This window comes from Mauremys mutica, chromosome 7 (genome assembly GCF_020497125.1).
Source record: "Mauremys mutica isolate MM-2020 ecotype Southern chromosome 7, ASM2049712v1, whole genome shotgun sequence".
Classification (NCBI taxonomy): domain Eukaryota; kingdom Metazoa; phylum Chordata; order Testudines; family Geoemydidae; genus Mauremys; species Mauremys mutica.
Window position 1 is genome coordinate 20,371,792 of NC_059078.1, and position 20,681 is coordinate 20,392,472.

General features: G+C 41.9%; 2 protein-coding genes across 2 annotated transcripts in view; one reads left to right on the forward strand and one right to left on the reverse strand.

The window, feature by feature from the left end:
• LOC123373705 (netrin-4-like) overlaps positions 1 to 20,681 on the reverse strand; it is a 66,049-nt gene that overhangs the window by 44,751 nt on the left and 617 nt on the right. The window contains exon 2 of the mRNA XM_045022785.1: positions 11,184 to 11,725. Within this exon, the coding sequence (XP_044878720.1) occupies positions 11,184 to 11,725 (542 nt within the window). The remainder of the gene's footprint in view (positions 1 to 11,183; positions 11,726 to 20,681) is intronic.
• Positions 10,388 to 20,681, forward strand: part of UROC1 (urocanate hydratase 1) — a 103,284-nt gene continuing 92,990 nt past the window's right edge. Inside the window, exon 1 of the mRNA XM_045022784.1 lies at positions 10,388 to 10,508. Coding sequence (XP_044878719.1) covers positions 10,405 to 10,508 — 104 coding nt within the window. The 5' untranslated portion in view covers positions 10,388 to 10,404. The remainder of the gene's footprint in view (positions 10,509 to 20,681) is intronic.

Genomic DNA, 20,681 nt, shown 5'->3' on the forward strand with positions numbered 1-20,681 from the left:
AGAAAAGAGCTGGTGGTTCGTGCCTAATAGATAACTCTGTTGTGTGTCGATGGCACATGGGAGATAAACCCCCTTAAAATAAGAGTCAGCTTCCTGACTCAGTAGCAGACCTACACCTGACAGAGTGATGCCGCAGTGCCAGCAGCACATTTCATGCCTTTCCACAGCGGTTTCTATTTTATCACTTTCCCTTGTTTTAATTCTCTTCTTTTATTCTGCGGAGCCATCCACAAAGTTGCAAATGACCCTGTCTGCTCAGACCAGAGATGTCCACATTCCCTTGTTCAGTGAAGCTATGGGCAGATTGCCCAGCCTGTGCAACCCAGGTGCCTACATTCCCCTGCTCAATGGAGCCATGATAAAATAGCCTAGTCCGTTCTGCCCAGATGTCCACATTCCCCTGATCAATGGAGCCATAAGCAAATGACCCATTCTGTTTAGTCCATGGGCCAACATTCCCCTGATCAATGGAGCCATATATCAATGACCAAATCTCTTTAGAACTGGATCCTACATTTGCTTATCAATGGATGGGCAAATGACCCAGTTTGATTGATCCAAAGATCAACATTTTTAGACTGATAGAGCCATGTGGGAATATGTTGGTGTATTCACTCCTAGTTCTTAATTATGCCACGTGCAAACATAATATTTGACACTTCTATAGAGCCTTCCAACATGAAGGGTCTCAAAGCAAGTTATAAATAACATATGAAGTCCTGAAACAACCCTCTGAGAGTCTCTCACACTGGCACAAGGGAGCCGAGACCCAAAAAAGTTGATCAGTCTGTTTAATCTGTGTTCTTGTCGTCCCTGTACAAGCTCCATTCTTCATACTTACCATCAAGCCACCTGAGAGACCACAAGTTTGAGAAAAAAATATTTTAGTCGCATCTTCCACTGTGACATGTCAGCTGAGGAATACTGACTGATGTGGGTTTAAGAGCTGGAAGATCTGGAGGCTAGTCCCAGCTCTGCGACTGACCTCCTGTACAACCATGGGTAAATCATTTAATCTCTCTGTACCTCAGATTCCCTATCTGTAAAATGGGGGGTCATAATACTGATCTACATCACAGGGTAGATTGTGAAGTTTAATTCATTAATGTTTGTGCAAAGATTTGGGACTTTCAATAGAAAAATGCTATAGAAGGTTCAAAGCAGTATTTTTACTATTATTACATATCTTGAATCATATTTAAATCTGAAGGAAATAGAAGTGCATTTGCATATGCTAGCAATACATTTGGCCCTGTGTAGTGTAATATTAGAAATCTTTTATATATTAGTGTAAGCCACATTTTTCAGGTGGTGATTAGTGATTTGGGTATCCAGTTAATTGCCCATCCTCTCCAGATATTAATAGGTATCCTACGTAGCAGTGAGTTCTTTAGGCTGAAAGAACGGCTACAGGGTGCGAAGCTCTCACTACTGTTCTGCCTGCTGTCATGAAGGTGTTTTGCCTTTCCTTTCTTAACCTGCCAGCTTGGAAAATACTCGGACTCCTTGTGGATTTATTGTTTTGCAAATATTTTCATTTCAGGCCTTGCATCTCTTCAGGGGAGTTGCTTTGATATTTCCAAACCCTCTTAGAGCTCCGAGTACCTACCCATCAGCAGAGAAGTTAATAGCCTTGGAAGTCCCATGGCCTCCATTTGTGGAACAGCAATATTCCGTTCCCTTTGAGACACAAGAATTTGCTTACTTGATTAATTCATGATGTACTTCTGCTTTTTAGAATAAGATCAATGGTGAGATTAGAGTTGTTTATCCCAGTCTCTCCCAAAGAAAGATTTTTACAACATTAAAACCTAATTCCAGTGACATAACACAAGTGAACTCATGTATATGTTCTTCCCAGGCTCAGCAATCACTGGCTCCTTGCTAGTCTTCACTATTACAAGAATCTCAGAAACTGAAGGCCCCTTCCACACTAGTAGGGTGACCAGATGTCCCAATTTTATAGGGACAGTCCCGATTTTTGGGTCTTTTTCTTATATAGGCTCCTATTACCCCCCACCCCCTGTTTTGATTTTTCATATTTGCTGTCTGGTCACCCTACACACTAGGGAAATTTGCTAACGTAGACATGTTGCACTAATGCAAAGTGGAGTTTGAACTGGTGTGACTTAGTAAGTCAAAGAAAAGCAAGTCTTGCTTTACACTGGTGCAGTGTGTCATTAAGGGTTTGAGTCACTTGAATGCATGCCCCATTTTGCACCGGTGGAGCACACCTACATTAGTGTTTGATTCCATTTAGCTACACAGTGCAAATTTCTCTAGTGTACACAAAGCCTGAGTTTCAGATTCTTCAATCCATCACACTCCCCGGAGGAGAACCAGGGTCCTTGAAACCCTGAAGATAAAATCTGCTGGACACGAATGATTGTGTAGTGTAATTACTGTTTCTTTGTTGCCTATTATTATTTTTTCCTGATCCTGCTTACATTTTATTATTGTTTTATCATTAGTTGATCAATTGTTTTTTATATATGTTATGAAGAAGGCCAGTGGGCAGAATATAAAATGCTGGTATTTATCAGGTGGGATCTGACATCCCATCTGATATATGCTTCCAGGGATAATTTATTAATAAATACAACAATCTACAAAATGGTTTTGCTAAAAAAAGAGATGATAAAATTGTATTTGTTTGTTTTCATTCCATCGGAAGGAATGCTGCCCTAGTTAGAAGTCGAATATATCCAATGATTGTATATATCGCTTGTGTGCTGTATATAGATTTTTTTTGTGATTTAGGAAGACACTAAAGTCATTTCAATTAGTTACTCATTTCATGTGGTATGAGGAACTACAAAAAAAGAGGCCAGGTGTTCTTGTGGCTAAAGAAAAGTCTGGGAGATCTGGGTTTTATTCAAAGCCCTGACATAGACATCCTGCATGGCCTTAGGCAAGTCACTTAGACACTGCCCCTGGGGCTTTGTCTTATATAGGTGATTATTACCCCTCCACCCATCCCAATTTTTCACACTTGCTGTCTGGTCACCCTAATTATCCTGGTCTGCCCTGACCATCTTAATAGTCAGGAAGTTAGCAGAATCCAGTTCAAAATTAATCAAGACAGCCATCTTTAGGGGATGTGTTTTTCTGTTCACCAGCTGGCACAGCATTGTAGTGGATGATATTTTATCTCCAGTCAAGAGGGTCATCTTCATTCCAGAGACAATGTCTCAGATTTTTGATTTCTTGCCATTCACTGAATCCGTGTTTTGCTTCTCCACTCCTGAGGCAGATAATTTTGTTTTTTTAACATGATCTCCCAGCCTGCAGTAGTCAGAAAAGATGTGGACACAACAAAAGCTCCCCTCATAGCCTCAGGTCAAGGAATATGAGTCACGCGTGCAGGGCAGTTCCGATGCATGCTCTCCTACAAAAGAAGATCCTTGTACAGAACAAAAAATGGATATTGCAAATCATCGCTAAGATATGCTGATCACGTTGCATGCAATTGGCTTAATGACGACAATAATGTCCCTGCACTCAAAGCATGCCCATCACAAAGAAGCCATAATAAAAACTTCCATCAATCCAAAATGTTCTTCAGTAGTAGGTTGCTTGCAAGTTGATTTAGTTTTGAAGGGTGTAATAAGCATTTTCACCTCTCAAATTTTCCTACCCTTTAATAGATGTTATATGATCAGTCTAATGGAACTACAGTGCTAAATGCATTATTCCATCCTGCAATGCAAGAGTAATCTTTGTCCTGTTTCAGAACATCATTAGAAAAACACATCATTAGAAACACAGAGAAATTAGTTTTCTTTTTAGCTATCTGAGCATCTCATTGATTCACGGAACAGGTTTGCTCCAAATCCACTGCATTTCCATCCTCTCACTATGGACAGTAAAACTATGGAGCAATTAAAAAACAGAATATGGCAGTTTATTAAAGAAAAATCTATGCATTTAATTTTTGTTTTGCACCTATGACCCAGTTAAACCCAGCTACAAAGTGACATCTTGGGTTAGTTCAGTGCTTTCCAGTGCAGTGGGGAGCTGATACCTCTTCAATTTACATTTGCTTTGGGCTATCTCAGTGATCAAATCTTCCATTCAACATCCAGCCTTCTCATCAGTATGGTGGCTCTGTTTTGGATTCAGAATATCCAAAACATTTCTCCTAAATTCATCTCATGAGAATATTTTTGAGTACCACAAGCTACTATGCCCATTCCACAAAGTGTTATGTTCCATTTGGTAAGAATTATAAAGCACTATGGAAGGAGTACCCAAATTTTGGACCACAATAGCAATTTGCCAGGAGTCTAAGGATCATACCTATGCAGAGCAATCCAAACAGTATGTCAGAGCAGCGATCTGCTGGTGGTTGCTGTTGCTGGTTGGTGGTAGAGTAATGCACAGTCTTAGAGGAATTATTTATTGCTTAGAGGTCAGAAGGCAATGGGAAAGGACCCTGTGCGATGAAGGAAAAACTATTTCACTGGGAGGGTGGTGAAGCACTGGAATGGGTTACCTAGGGAGGTGGTGGAATCTCCATCCTTAGAGGTTTTTAAGCCCGGCTTGACAAAGCCCTGGCTGGGATGATTTAGTTGGGGTTGGTCCTGCTTTGAGCAGGGGGTTGGACTAGATGACCTCCTGAGGTTTCTTCCAGCACTTATCTTCTATAATTGTATGAAGGTTAGAGACAGACAATACTGAAATGTCAATTAACTCCCTTCCTTCTCCCCCCACCCAAACTTTTGTGGTTTAGATATAATAATATAATTTCATTATATAAAGCAATGCTGTGCCATCATCTAGAATACTATGTTCAGTTCCAGTCCCCCTTCTCAAAAAGGATGTAGCAGAAATAGAGGCGGTCTAAAGATAGGCAGTGAGAATGAATAGAGGTGATGTTTAGTCTCCGTGATCCATTTTGTCTTTGGCTCTTCTGCTGAGACTACCAACAAGGTGTCAAGTAGTGTTGAATTAGCACTTGTCCTATGTTTTGCAGGATCATCCCAGTTTCTTCAAATTAGTCCCACATCCTGCAGGGAAGGAATGCAGGATAATTGAAATGTCCCAAAACTTGCCCCAGGCCTATACAACATCATGATCTTGCAATACTTCATCAGGACCTGAGGCCATTTCCATAAGGCCATCACACTGCAACACTACATGATGTTTCCTCATGAGGCAACGACTGTTTTCTGAAACCCAAACTGCAAACACCAGTGTGATGGTTTCTGTGATGTGGACGCCTGTCTGCTAGGAACTGGACTGAGAACAATGAAACTCATTCACACTGGCTGCCGAACAGCAATCAAAAAGTAACAACGTCCAGTCATGATTAGATTGAATCTGATGACCTAGGCTGGATTCTGATGGGAAAGGCGCCATTGCCCATCACCAATGCCACTTTCCTATGCAAAGCTTCTTGAAAGATTTCCGAAGAACCAATCTGCAGAACAGAGATCTAATGGAAATCTAAGCTGCCACTGTCTTGGTGATCATAGTAATACATAGAAAACCACAGAGCAATTAATAAATTATCTTCTGCATGGAGTTAAAAACAAAAACCATGTAAATTATCCACCAGGCTAATAACTTCTCATACAAAGAGATTTTTTCTCAATCGAGACTTGAAAAAAGAAGTGGCAGCTTCTCCAAGCTTTTATATAACAGCGTGAGGATGAGAAATCTATTTGGTATCTGCTGCCTGACATGTCAGGAAGTGCAGAAATAATGCTAGAAAAACACTGTGTTTTTCTGGCTAGTTTACAAGGTGCCAAACAAATATCCCTGACATGGCTCATTATAAACCTGGCTCTCTGCAGTTCATATAACAGGGAGGCAGGCCCCCAGACTGTCCCCTCTCTGCCCCAGTTGTTTCTTCCAGGTTCAAGTCACCCTCAGACACAATCCCCAGTGTCTCTTTAAGCTTGTCCTCCAGAGAAGTGAAGCCTTGCACTGTTATCCACTTGTTTATTCTACTGGCATTAACTGCTTCCCGTTAATATGCCTCTGCATTTTCTCTCCTCTACAGCTCAAGTTAAACTAAATGCTGAACAGACAGCCCTAGTCATAACATTTGGGCACTTGCCTTTCAAGAGTGACTAATCCCTCGTCGAATCCTTTCCAGCTGGAAGTTGGAAGAATCCACGGATCATGCTCAGCTCTGTTTGCTATGCCTGCTGCAGATCTCCTGGACATTTCACTAGACCATTTGACTCTGTCCCTAGCACCTCAGCTATTAGGGGGCTTGATCTTGCAGAAAGATGAGCAATCCCATTTGTCATTGACGTCAATGCTTTGTTGAATCAGACCCTTAAATAGCTGCTGATGCCTCATTGAAAATCTTGTAAATTATTAACATATCCACATAGTGCAGGTAAAGACAAGGCTCTTCCATCTTTTATTTAAGGGCATTTGCTTGAAAATAGTTTCCCCTGCTTAAAGGGGCACCAGGGTGCCATTTTCCCTAAGGCTGGCCCTGCTTAAGAGATCACCTGGTCCTGCTGCATATCCCTCTGTGGAGCCCTTAACATTGTCAGTTTGCTAATGGTTGTGATGCCACAAGTAGATTATGGTGTCAAGTGGGAGGAATAAGCAATGGTCCAAATCTTGCAGCCCTGACCTCTCTGTCCCTAATCAGAAAAAACTATCATTGTAGTCAATAAGAGTTTTGCCTGAGAAAGGACTGAGCAAATATTGTGCGTGGATATCCCTCTTCCCACCCCTTTGCAGCACTGTCCTCTTCTTTCTGAACTCCGCACAAGGCCCTCTGTGGCTCAGGGATCTGTATGTCCAGGTACGCTACGCGCACATAACCCTGTCCCCCGCACTGGTCCGCACTGACTTTTGAGAGGATTCCCCCGTGTGATGCAGAGCCTCCTCTGGGGTAGCAGCTACCCAGGGGGTTTCTAGCAGTGTTGCTCCATTGCAGTTAGAGGGGGCAGAGACCCGGGGCCTCCAGGGTGATGGCTCTGCCTCATGCTTGAGCAAATTGGCGCTTGTGAAGCAGAGAGCTGCACCCCCTTACACCAGGTCTGAATTTGACCCTCACTGTGGGTTTTTTAATATGAATACTTAAAAATCGGTTAGCTTAAAAGTGACATCTTTGACAAACAGGCAGCATGGGGCACTTCCATACCCAAAGGGGTCACCGTGGTTTAGACACTGAAGAGTGTACAAGTCTTCCAAACAAGGCACATTTCACATGTTGCCTAGGAACCAGTTACCTTATTCAGGCATAAACAATTCCTCTCTCTCCTCCCCACCCCCCCAGTGAATTCCAGTAATGGGCTCATTATATCACACTTCATTGGTGTCATCTGTCACCCAGACCCGCACATAAATGGATGGGCCTTTGATTTAAAACTCACTTATACTCTTCAGACCCAATATCATAGGATCTTATTTCTAATCATCAGTTCCTGAGGCTGTAAGTAGGACACTGTGATACAGACCCTGCATCTTAATGCCTTCCTTTTATACAAACATATTATTCTACAGAGAAGAACATTTGTTTTCATTTCCGGATGCTCTAGTTTATTAAAAATGTGCTCCTAATGTCCCACATCCTTGAATGCATGTGCTGTCAGTATGCAGGTTCTAGAATTCCCATCCTTATCTCCGCCAGATGGTGTCTGAACTCCCAGGCTTCTGAGCACACCAAAAGTCTGACTGCAATATTGAATTAATTTAACCTTTTGCCTTGGCCACATCTTCAGTTAAATTATCTGTCTCTAACGATAATATTAATGTTGGTATCTACATACAATAGTGAGTGGTGCATTAGAAATGTAGACATATAGATAAGTAATAAAAAGTTCAATCTATTGATGCATAATGCCGCTCAGAAGCATTACTGTAGACAGATGTTTTACTGAAGGTGAACACATCTTCTAAAAAATGTTATTCCATAGAGTTATGCTGGGGGTTGGATGAAGCTGGTGGGCGTAACAGCCATCCTTCATTCAGGATAAATATAAGAAGCAACTAAGCTCCTTTTGGAGTAAAATAGCTGAAGCCAATAGGAACCACTGCCCAAAACATATGCCACATACAAGGCTGGTCAGGAGCAGAGCTATGTGGATGGAGGGGTTTGACTGGGAGTTGAATACAAACACAGATGGCAGAATATTGCTTTGGTGGAAGTGTGTGTATATATGTGAGCAGATGCAGCCAGAAACATCACAGACACACAGAGAGAAGGCAACAGAAAGTTAAAGATAGCTAGAGAAGAACTTGTAATGTGATCAAGAGAAAGGTGAAAGAGAGCTTTTGGGGTACAGTGCTGGCTGGAAAAAGAGGCTTGGAATAATGAGAAGGAAATGGTCTTCTCTTGTTTGATTCTTACTATGTTCAGGGAAACAGGACTTTGTGTGCATTCTTTGTAAATAAGCAGGATTGCATCAAAGAAATCCCTGACACCATTATCAATTTCTCCTCCTAACAGAAACAATCTGCAAGACCTTGAATATTGGCTACCAGCTCAGGTCAAAAGGGGTAACGCTAGCATCTTAATCATCTGAACATTAATTGGTAACTTCAGTTGGGAACAAGTTAGATAAGTTCTCAGAAGTTACCACCTTGTGCTATGAGTTCACCAGCTCTCACGCAAAGCTGGCTTCAGCAACTGGATGGGGGAACTCCAAAGAAAACAAAGGATGCTGCAGGAAATAGCATTGGGGATTCCTCAGGTGGCACTCTTCCTTCTGAGTCAGTATTGAATCAGTGTCCCAAGGGCACTGTGCAGATATAGGTTACATCTTTAGAATAAGATGTAAAAACTGAGGTTCTGACTACATGTGGTTAAAAATCCCATGGCACTTTTTGTAAAAGTAGGACTGTTAGCTCAATGTTTCTGATCAACTTTCACTTTTGGTAACTACATTCCGCCTCCCTCTCTCCGTCCATCAGTTTCAATAGAATAAAAATCTGTTGTGTCATGGTCCTGGCTCAGAATGGCTAATGCATTTGTACCCCAGACATACCCACATTTCAGTGATGATGGTGAATTAAGTGGTCCTCATAAAGTCTGTCCAGAACTTCATAATCCTTTGGCATTATGGGTGCCGTATAAATGAAAGATTATTAATTTTATTCCTGCACATGAGTATTCCTCTTCTTGTTCTCCGGGAGGATGTTGTGTTGCTGTGTGCTGCTACACACCTGCTACATTTCACTGCAGAGGTGGCTGAACTTCGGTGGGTGAAGTGATCCTATCTGTTTTTACTTCATTCATCAGTTTGTAGAACTATTTGGGCTCTTCAAGGTTGTAAGGTCTATGTAAATATATTATTATTAATAATAATAATCTACATTTCTAGCATATATATATTGGCTAGATGATAAATTTAACTTTTTTTGCTACACAAACTGACGTGTCATTGCAGAGGCTTGTGTTGGATGAAGCTTTTACTGTCTGATTTTCTGCCCTCCACATCTCAGATTTAATTTAGCAGCAATACATGGTCTTAATGATATTCTCCAAGGTTAAATAAAAATGTAAGCACAAACCAAAGTGTTACAGAGACAGAGGCTTTTGTGACAGAGGCAGGGGAAAGAAGAACAGTTTGTGATTAAGGCCTGTGACTCAGGACACCTGGATACTACTCCTAACTTTACGAGAAGCCTCCTGTGCGACCATGGGCAAATCATTTAGCCTTTCCACACCTCAGTTTCTCTATCTGTAAAATGGCGATAATGCCATTTATGTGTGTTCTGAGGTGTGACGCATTAGATTTTGTAAAGTACTAAGAGCCTTGATCAGAAGGTGCTATAACAATGCAAAATGGTATTAGGTGTTTAGAGAGTATGTTGATGGGTGCAAAAGAAATAACAAAACGGAAAACGTACAAGTACAGTTGTCTTAAATGCAGTGCCACTTTCCTTATTTCATGTTTTAAAAAAATCACATTCACTAATTACCAGAACTACAACTCAAACAACAGGACAGTCTGGGAGTCAAATCAGCTGCCACAAATTTCCAATATGTGCACCATCCAGATGTATAGGTCTTATGCTGCCAATGCACGGGGTGAATTTCACCCTTCACCCCTCTATGCCTCAGCTTCCCAGCCTGAAAATAAGGATAATAATTCCTTAACCCCTCAGGCAGCAGTGACGTAATAAGCACCACTGGAATTCCTACAGTTTCATTTAACGCAAACCAGGGCATCTCTTGGCACATCCTCGCTTATTTTGCAGTGAAGTCCCAATGCCAAACCTGTGACAGCATGATCACTTCTGTGACTACAATTGTGATGCCATAAATAGGACTGTGACCTCACTAAAGGATCTTAGAGAAGATGTAGTAAGGCTCTCGGAGGCCCTTATTCAAACAGGAATATCTATGATTACAGCCAAGTGAACCCAGGAGATGTCTAGCCATTCATGTATAATTGTTCTCTTTTTCTTCAGGTTTGTTCACATAACATGAGAGGCAGTATAGTCCAATGGAGAAGGCATTGGACTTGGTTGGAGTTAAGAGATTTAGGTTCTAAGCTCGGCTGTCTCATCAACCTGCTGCATGATCTTAGGTAAGTCACTTCTCTTCTCTTTGCCTTAGTTCCCCGTCTGTAAAATGTGAATAATGATACTTACCCCCCTTGCCACCTGAAGTGCTTTGAGATCGATGGACAAAAAGTGCCATATATGAAGTAGCTATTTTATTAGTAAATACTTAATAACTCCTCTTTAAAGAGACATTGTCAGTTTAAACATACTGTGTATTTCTTTAAAATAATCTCCTATCTAATGGCACCTTAGAGGATTAACACAGAACGAGTTTTACAAATCTAATTTACTGTTCAGTATTTATGCTAGTTTCCCATTTTCCCCCTAGCTTCACTCAACTTAGACAATGAAACTAGGTTGGTCAGTTTCACGTCCTGTTTTTAAACAGTTTCACTTCCTAATCCTCAGGCACTAGCAAAATATTGTATGTGGCAACACTGAAAGTGACTGTTTACATTAAAGATGATTTGACTGACCTAAAAAAAACCATGAACGCATTTGTATTCCCTTTCTTTTACTGAAACATCCCCTTTGTTTTCCCCTCACCTCCTCTTTTATTTTCATAATGTAAAACCTAAATGTTGTGCCTACCTTTATTTACTGATTTGGACAGTGTCCCTTTCAACACGCAGTCCCTGATTTTTAGCCAGTTTTTAACTGACCCTCTACATATGGTCCAAATGTCAGTTATCACTTACCTCACCTCTAGTGCAAGGCACTGCATCTGAATACCTGGAAGTGCACAGAGAGCCCTCTTCAATAAGATCATCTTGAAGCCCAAACGTTGCTGTACAGTTGACGGAAAAATATTTGTAGGGTCTCCACGTCTGGCCATTGTCCTGAGACCTCTCCAGTACCATCGCAGCTGGGCGCGGCGACTTGAACACTACAATGACGTGAGTCAGGTAGAACGCTGTTTCCAAGTCCAGCCTGATTTCTTCCCTGTGTACCCCTTGTGCAGACTGCCACCAGGAGCCAGGATTTAGGAAGAAATCATCTGTCATATCAGAGGGGAGGTGGGAGTTATCAGGCTGATTGGCATTGCACTTAGTGCATCGGGGCTGCCCACAGCCTTGGGAGGCCCAGTGAAGGAGGTGCTGGTCTGGGTAGAAGCAATACAGTTCTGTGCTGTTCTGCCCACATGTGGTAAGAGAGACTGGAGTCCTGCCGGTCGCTAGATTCCCTACCGGAGGATTGCAGGAGTGGCCGTCGCAGCGGAAGGTTCGTAGCTTTACTGGATCTGAAATACAGTAGTAAGAAACAAAACTAAACAGAACTTCTCAGGCCACTCTCGTTATTTAAATATAGGGAAGGAGTAGGGTGACCAGACAGCAAGTGTGAAAAATCAGGACAGGGGGTGGGGGGTAATAGGAACCTATATAAGAAAAAGACCCAAAAATCAGGACTGTCCCTATAAAATCGGGACATCTGGTCACCCTAGGAAGGAGATACAAACTTCTGACAATCTAAACCATCATGGAGACATTTGTCCATCTACACCACTAAAGAATTGTCAGAACATTCAGCACCACAACTGAGGACAGATTTTTTTGAAAGAACTCAGCGTGGAGTGTGCTGGTCTCTTCAGAAAATGTGACCTAATTGCCACCGGGTTAGTTTCTGGGTGAATCTAGCCTTATTTTAGGTGCCAGACTGGGAACTGAATGCTTCTGAAAACCTGGCCCCAGCGGTCAATGCTGAGCACTTGAAAATCCGGCCTTGATCTCTTCTGAAAATGTGACCCCTCTTGTCCAGTATTACACATCTATATATCTCTTTAATGATAGAACCCTTGTGTTATCTCGCTTTTATTGTACCCTAGTGAAGCTATGCACCTACAGAACAGGTATAGTCCATGTATTGTATATTATTTGGTTTGCAAAAGTGCCTACAGGTATCAATCAGGGATTGAAGCCCCATTGTGCTGGGCTTTGTACAAACATACAACAAAAAGATGGTTCCTGCCCCCAAAATTAAGGCCAGTATTTTCACATATGGGTGCCTAAAGTTAGGTACCTACATCCATATTTCGGCTCCACCTAAGTGGCCTGATTTTCAGATGTGTTGAGCATTAACATCACCTGGAACTGTGGGGTTTTAGCAGCTCTGAAATATCAGTTCCCTCATTTAAGTACCTAAAGTGTCAAGTGAGGCACTTCAGGCAACCAGGTTTGCAAATGCTGGGCAAAATGATTAGAAACCAAGTTCTACTGATTATAGATTTATTTTTTCCTTTACAAAAGTTCTACTGTTTATATATTTATTTCTTTAGAAACTAAGAAAATTAAAAGAAATCTAAAAAATCCTAATATTTACGTTTGTTCATCTCTATAGTTCCTATATGGAAATCATTAATACCTTGTGATACTGAAGTTATAGGTCAGTCCCAAGACCTTATTATCAGTCTAAGGAGAATCACCTTTCTAATGACATATGGCACAGTCTTCATTTCTTAACAGTCCAGAAGGAGTTAGAGTCTGACCTTACAAGGTCATAAATCTAATCTGAGGGGAGGTCACAAGTCAAATCCTAGGACTCTGTACAAGTCCTACAGGAAATGACCCTTCCAGAGAAACTTGGAATGGCCTTAAATGCTTAGTAGTCTAGGAGAAGTTCAAAGATCAGCTGTTAGTTCAAGATTTAGCAAATTATGGGCCAAATCCTGAAATCCTTACTCAGTTTTTATTCTGTCCTTGCTCTGGCAAAACACCCTTTAAAGTCAAGTTAGGCCTGGGGAAAGACATGAGGATTTAGCATTGAACCATAAAGTCCAATTTATTGGAAAAAAATGAGCCTCGCTCGTGTGGCTTTGCTTCTTGTTTCTCTTCTGTCCTTCATTTTGAGGTAGATGGTGGCATTTATGCTGCAGATCTCAGGAGTGAGTGGCGAGGATCTCCACTGGTCCGAGAGCAGTGCTGGACACAGATTGTGTCTCAGACACACAGGCAATCTCTTTAGGCAGGGCTGCTGGAACTGTTTTTATAGTGGGGGTGCTGAGAGCCATTGAACCAAACTATAAATCCTGTATAGAATGGAAGCCACTTCAAGTCAGGCAGTGCTGCAGCACCCCTAGTTCCAACACCTGTGTCTTTGGGGCTGCCTCGTGAACATGTGCAAGATGTTCCAATGCTCCCCACAAAGTGCTGGCCGTACTATGCAGACTAGTGCAAAGAGGGGGCAGGGCGAAGGCCCAGCCATGCCCCAGCAACCTTCTCCTTGCAGGGTGGAGAAGCAGGAACAAGAAGTCCCTCAAGCCTGCTGGAGCTCTGAGCCTTCTTGCACATGCCTCCAACACTGCATTGTTGAGCAAGGGCCTGTCATGATCTTGCCCTTTGCACCTTTGCCCCATATTTTGTCTCATATTTGTGTATCACAGGCTAAAAGGTAGGAGTCGGAGGGACCAAGCTATCTATCTGGCAGCTTAAAGATGCAGTAAATTAACTGAAATGTTAAGAAAAATTTTAAAAGATATGTGTATCCACAGAGCTCCACAGCCTGCTGATAATAATAGTTCTACAAACTAATACTGTAAGAGTATTGTAATGAAAACCAGAAATCAGGCACAGACCATAATCTCTTGGAGTCCAAAATTCAGATCTTTCCCCCAAGATTTTCCCTTCATATCATGCATCCTTCAAAATCCGTAGTACTTGTCAGCCTTTGAAGCTATTTCAAGACATTCGTTCACCATTTACCCTGATGAACACACTAACCTCGTTTAGTGTCTGAGCCAAGTGTATTGTGCAATATGGGCTCAATAACCATTTTGTTCAGACTCCTTTTCTGATTGCATCTCAGTAAAAGTTGGTATGTACTGATAGGCAGAGCTGAGCGAATGACCGTTTTTCATTTGGTTCAATCCAAAATGGAAAATTTTCAGTTTTTCTTGCTGAAATGAAAGACTGAAAAAAATGTTTCCGGTCAAACAAAATGTTTCATTTCCCGATTTTTAAAACCTTTTTGGTTTTGGGTAGTAAAATCTAGCTAAATTTCTAAACAAAACATCGTTTCACAACAAAAAGTCAAAAGGTTTTGTTTTGGAAATGTTGAAACAGATCATTTTGACTTTTCTAATTTTGTTTTCTTTTTTTCTCAGTCCAAACTGCATTTTTCAGCAAATAATCTATTCATCCAAAACATGTTGCCCAGCTCTCCTGATGGGTTTTCTACCACAGCACAATATTGCAGACTAAGGGAACTGAACATTTTCCTGTTGAACACCCCAAATCAAGAGCGGCTTAAGGGGAAGACTTGCACTGATTTATCAATATCTCTGTATCTAGGGTTTCTACACAGTACTTCCCCTTATAATCTGTCCCTTATGCTCTGTCCTCCACTTGCCTCTCTTTGCACAATAGAGAGAATGATCATGGCCCATTTTATTTTAGTATCAATTTTCATTTTTAGATGTCATATCTGTTAAGGTTGGAGGTGCAGAAAGCTGGAGGTTTTATGCAAATGATGTAACCTAATTTGCATACTTTATGAATTATTTAATTACATGAACGTCCAGATGATCAAAACTTAAGCATTAGAAGGCTGCAGCAAGGGATGAGTTTTAAGAACATTAGGACTACAATCCTGATTGGCTATGGTATCTCCCTGGGTTGGTGTCCTAAGGTTCTGGCCCTCTCTGCTCCTTGTCCTAAATTGATTACAATGCTCTGGCTGGGTTGCTTGCCCCTGGTGCTGGCTGCTGCTTGTCCTGTATTGGGAGGATGATCTGGCTACTTCCTTCCATCAGCTGGAGATACTTCATCCAGGCTGCTAGCTCCTGGCTGGGTGACTAGCTCTGCCTACTGCTACTCGGCTGGGGGGTCTCTGGCTCAGGCGCTGCTTGTTGCTCCCTGAATACAGCTCACCAGTCCCTGTGGCCGAGGATTACTGGCCAGAGCACTGCCTGTGAATCAGACCCGCAGCCAGAGTAGAGCTGCTCTCTCAGTTCCCAGGACTCACCCTGGGCACACCCCCGGAACCTCAGTTGGTTCCATGACTCAGCCCTCGAACAGAGCTGGCAGGGACTCATCATTCAGGCATGCCGCTGCACTCAGCTGCACTGACTCATCCTCTAAGTAAGGCCCTACTTAATTAGCGATATTGCAGAAATTGAGGATCCTGCAATATTAGGTTTCCACCACAATTTTTATTTTAATTAGCTTGCTTTGCACAGTCCACAATTTTGTATACATTTTGAGGTTTGCAACACACACTTTTTTCCCCATTAATACAGTAGGACTCCATTGGTGACTAGCGTCCTTGGTTGGCCAACAACTGCTCTGACTGGCCGGCCACAGTTTTGATATATTTGCTCGCAAGTTATCAGCTTGTCACTTTGAATTGCGTCTATGTATTGTATGGTTATGAGAGAACATCAGAAGGTTCAGAAGTTTAATCTGAAAGTTTGTCTGAACGTCTCTTTTTCTAGGAAAGGGCTTAGAGATCTCCTGAGTTCAGACACCTGGACAAGGTGTCTAGTGCTTCCTGGTTGCGGCCTTGTTGCTGCAGTCTTGAAGCCTTACGAATTCCAACTGCCCTGCAGGGTGAGTTCCATTGAATAACACCGAGTTCCTTTAAAAAAACACCACCCTCACTTCTGGTAGATGAGGTAGAATTTTAAGGCTCTCAGACTGCAATGCTTTGAGGATATCTTTTCATGGCATTTTGGTATCTGAATTTCCTTATTTTACCTAGCCTGGCTTGTTAATGTCTGGTCTCTGTCTTGTGAGATTTTATTAATGAGCTCTGAGACCCTTGGGTGAAAGGCATTGTAGAAATGGAAAATATGGTTGTTCCTGTATTCAGTTTCTGTGTTTAAAATGGATCAGGTATTATCATCTCAATGTGGTCAGTGCTGTACAAACCAGAGCAGAAGACATTGTCTCTGGTTCCAAAGAGCTGACATTGGACTGGTCCTACCTACATCATGCTGAGAGCCTTCAGTTTGTATTGGCCATAACTGGAGTTAAGGGCCTTTAGCACTTCTCAGGATCAGGCCTTGAGTTAAAAATACCATTGAGATGTAATATATCATGGCTAGAGAAAGGTCAATCTATAAAGTTGTGTGGACATCTGTCTCGCTTTGGTGGATCATCATGGAGAGCCTTCACAGAGTATACAGCAGCAAAGATTTGAAGGGTACCAAATGATTTGTGTCTTCCAAGGAAAGGGAATGAGGGAATTCTAACTATAAGAAACAGCATGGAAGAAATCGTGGAGACAAGAATGGGTGAAAGTAAAGACAAGAAAGTTTTGGACAGGAAACTGCTGTTTCTTTTAGTTCCTGTTGGTGGGCTATTTGAATGTTCTAACTGTATTTAATGACACATGGAAAGTGAGAAAGAACGCAGTTGCCCTTCTGATCAGCAATGACGTGGAAGTTTATCTGCTCTGCCTGCTTATGCAGCAACATCAATATACAGTTCGTGTCTGAACTGCTGTGTCATTAGGAAAAAGGAGAGCACAAACTGCAAATTAGCGGAGGGGTGTTTGAAGGAAGGAGGGAGAGGAAAAATGTTCTGCAGTCGATTAAGAGCTTTGCATTTAAATAAATCAATCTGCAGGAGCTTGCTCGGCCTCCCGGTAACACATCACTCAATTGTTTCACGGCTGTGACCTGAAATGTGGAGTCAGAACGGCGAGGGCACTGCTGAAGAAGGGAAACAGCGGCCAGGCAGCCAGCAACTTCCTCCGAATGCCAGGAGGGGCTCACTGAATAATTTATAGGAGGCTAAACCATCAGAACAGCACATGGGTGCTGCCTATTACTCAGGCTGATTAACTCTGGCTCCTGTGCTGGATGGCTTGGCCCAATAAACGAGGCCGTTTATTTATTTATTTATTTATTTATTTGTTGCTTCCCTAAATGCTGTGCAGTGAGGCAGCAGTTTTGTGGAGTGCGGCTGGCAAATGACAGTCTCTGTCTGATGGTTAGTGAGCCATTCAATTGGAGATGGGGCGCATGGCTGAAAGGACATGCTGGACAACCGTTCAGGCAGCGATGGCTAACATCAAACCCCCATTAGGCATCAGAGCCTGACAAATGTTAACCGAAGCCATATTAAATATTAAAAAGTGCATTTTTCACCCTCTCTAGGGGCCTAAGCAGAAGAAATGGCACCAGGCCACTCATTTGGGGTCTGCTCTAAAGCCCAATGCTGGGAATAAAAAGATGCCCATTGACAAGAAATAAAGGACCTGATCCAAATCCCACTCCAGTGGGATTTGGATCAGGTCCTTTATTTCTTGTCAATATAGAGAACCACGAAACAGTGTTTTAAATGTCTTCGGTGTGTTCAAATCACAAAGTTCTGATCCATATTTTGGACACCCTAAAAATCTGGGGTTGTCCCAGACTATCTCTAGTTTTGATGGAGTTTCACTACAACTGATTTTACGATCAGCCAGTTTCATACTGGGGGGGTGCGCATGCGGATTTCACTTGTTTTACTCTGTTTACCTGTCCTCTTAGTAGCTGAACAATTGTAAATATGCATTTTTAAAATTAGCTGTGGTCAGGACACTGATGTCTCTAGGGTTTCGTAGTGAGCAATGGAGCCCTTAGCTTCCCATTGGTAGCAACCAAAACATTTTAGCATTTGTTGGCTGGTCAGTGGCCACTGTGAAATGAGTTTGGTGGGTCTCAGTCCATTTACCAGTGGCTAGATATTCACATCACAAAAACCTCTCTCACAGTTGGCACTAACAGTCCCCCCTTTTTACCTGAGAGGCCAAAGACTGAATGAGCCGTGGTGACTAAACTGTCTCCACTCCTATGGGCCGTCCCACTCCACATGAGGGGTGTGGCACACCAGCGGGAGGTTAAAGATCACATAGCATGTGACAGAGTCTTAGACCCAATGTCCTGGCCAAATGCCAGCTCGACCAATTCCATTCGGTTTGTCTAAATCCCTCCTACGGTCTCAATTATATTGAACACTGCTGGCCTGATTTTCAGGGGTGCCGGGTACTTGCAGATCCCAAGGAAGCCAAGCCACTCTGCTAAGTTAGGCCACTAGTGCCCATTGGCAAAAGCAGAATAAGCAAAAATCTGTGCTACTTGGCATTACTTAGTGAAAGTCTGACAAGTAATTATCCAACGTCAATTTTGTTTCAAAAAGAACACACATCTGATTTTAAGCTTTGTGCTACCACTGGCCATTTTTGGCCAACCCACGCCCCCTTTTGGAGAGCTGCCATTAGGAACGCAGCCGTGAAGAACCACACACTCTCTAGAGGGAGGGCAGAATGCTGGCAGATCAGGATCTAAGAGCGTGAGCTCCTGCCAGCCTTTCAAACTGACCCCCAACTCAGGACACTTTTCAGAGCTTGGCAATGGTGTGCAAAGGGAATAAGGCCCTGAGTTTAACTGAATTAAGGCAAGAGAGTTTCAAATTTCAAAATCACTGACACCCTCAATTTCACCCTCACTTTTTTACCCTCTTATGTTACCTTTAATGGCCTAAGGGGCCATGCACTGGCGGAGGCATCCCACATATATATCATCCTCCATCAGGGTGCTTCCATTCTGGCCAGGAGGGACCAACTCCAAGGCTTGGAGGGGAGTTTATTGTACCACATTTTGGCCAACTATCTGAATAAACAGCATGTGAGTCTTTTAAAATGTCATGACTCTTCAGATAGATTGACCAATCTTCAACCTTCAGAGCAATGCTAGACCTGTTTTGTCTTTAACCGCCAGGTCCTACACCCTTACGCTCTGTGTGTGTGTAAGTCAATACAGAAAAAAACAAACCATTTCAGACTTTCTGAGCAACCTGCTTCATGCTGTGGCTCATTTAAAAAATCACTCCAGCTTTGCAAACCTTAAACAAGGCAAATTTCAACTGCATTTATGATAGATTTTCCCCTAAATTCATTTTTAACTATATATTCCCCAAGTGGTACCAATAGCTCGACAAATGAAATTTCTGTACACATCCCGTGTGTGCTGCTGGGATAGTCTCAAGCAGGGAAACTAGCTGTTGCCTCGGATGAGAGACTAAGGGGCTGGAGGTGTAAATACATGATGGGAGATACTGTGCACTTCCCTATAACCTTTCCCTATAATGCTGGGCTAGCTAGACTCTGTTCTGATTGCAGATAAACCTCTGTGTGATGTAGGATAATATTTCTCTGGTTACTGTGATTTCAGTTCTTTTTACCTTAATTTTTTTTGCACTTATGGAAATCTAATGTCTAATCATGTTGTAAAATATAGTCTAGTAAAAGAATGAATAACTTGTATTGAAGCAGCCTTGTCTGCCCTTGATTTTAATGGAGAGAGGCAGAAAGCAGAAAATGTAATTATCTTTCAAGACACTGTATGGAAAATGATGTTATCAATGCAATACTCTGGACATGCAAGTGAAATTTAAACCAGCCTTCTCTAAAGAGAGCAAGAGAGATCCTAAGTCAATTCCCTGATGAAAAAGACACATGAACCAACCCACTGGCTCATCTCTTGTTTTATCAATACTGTTTTAATATTTTTCTGATCTGATCAGCATAGTTCATCATAGTCCATCCTGTTTTTTATTATCCTTTCAACCTTAAAGATGTATTAAACCATGGCAGGAAAAGCTGTTCTTCCACTCCAATGCCCAGCTTCCATGCCCTCAGGGGAGCCATTCTTTATCATAACCGAGATATTTTTAGAATCCTATGTAAATACCAGTGCAGTTTAATCAAATATGAAAAATGTCCAGCTGCTATGCATTGGTCCTAGTCCTACTGACTTTCAAACATTAACCATTTTAAGTTAACCTTGTTCATCAAATCCTGATCAAAGTAAGAAGAAACTTGAGTGAATGGTCTATCCTTATACGATAGCAATAATATTTTCTAGATGGAATGGCTCTGTCTTTTAATTATTTTTGTAATAAAACTAACCGTAACATAGTTCGGATCTTTTCAGCAGTGCCATCTAAAGAAACTGGCATCTGACTCTTGTCCTATCTAAGAAGATAGTATCCCCTATCAAAATAAATTATTGGAATATCTCAAGTCTTCCCCACCCATCCACCCAATTTTCTTTCTTTCTTTCTTTCAATAAACAAAGACAATATGTTATTTTCTTGTAATAAAATGAGCTGATAAATTGCACATCCTATTTTAATTCATAGGAAAGCAGAATGGGGTATATAGGAGGAAGGAAAAATATTTATATTGGTTAGCCCAGATTCCTGAAAGAAAGAAAG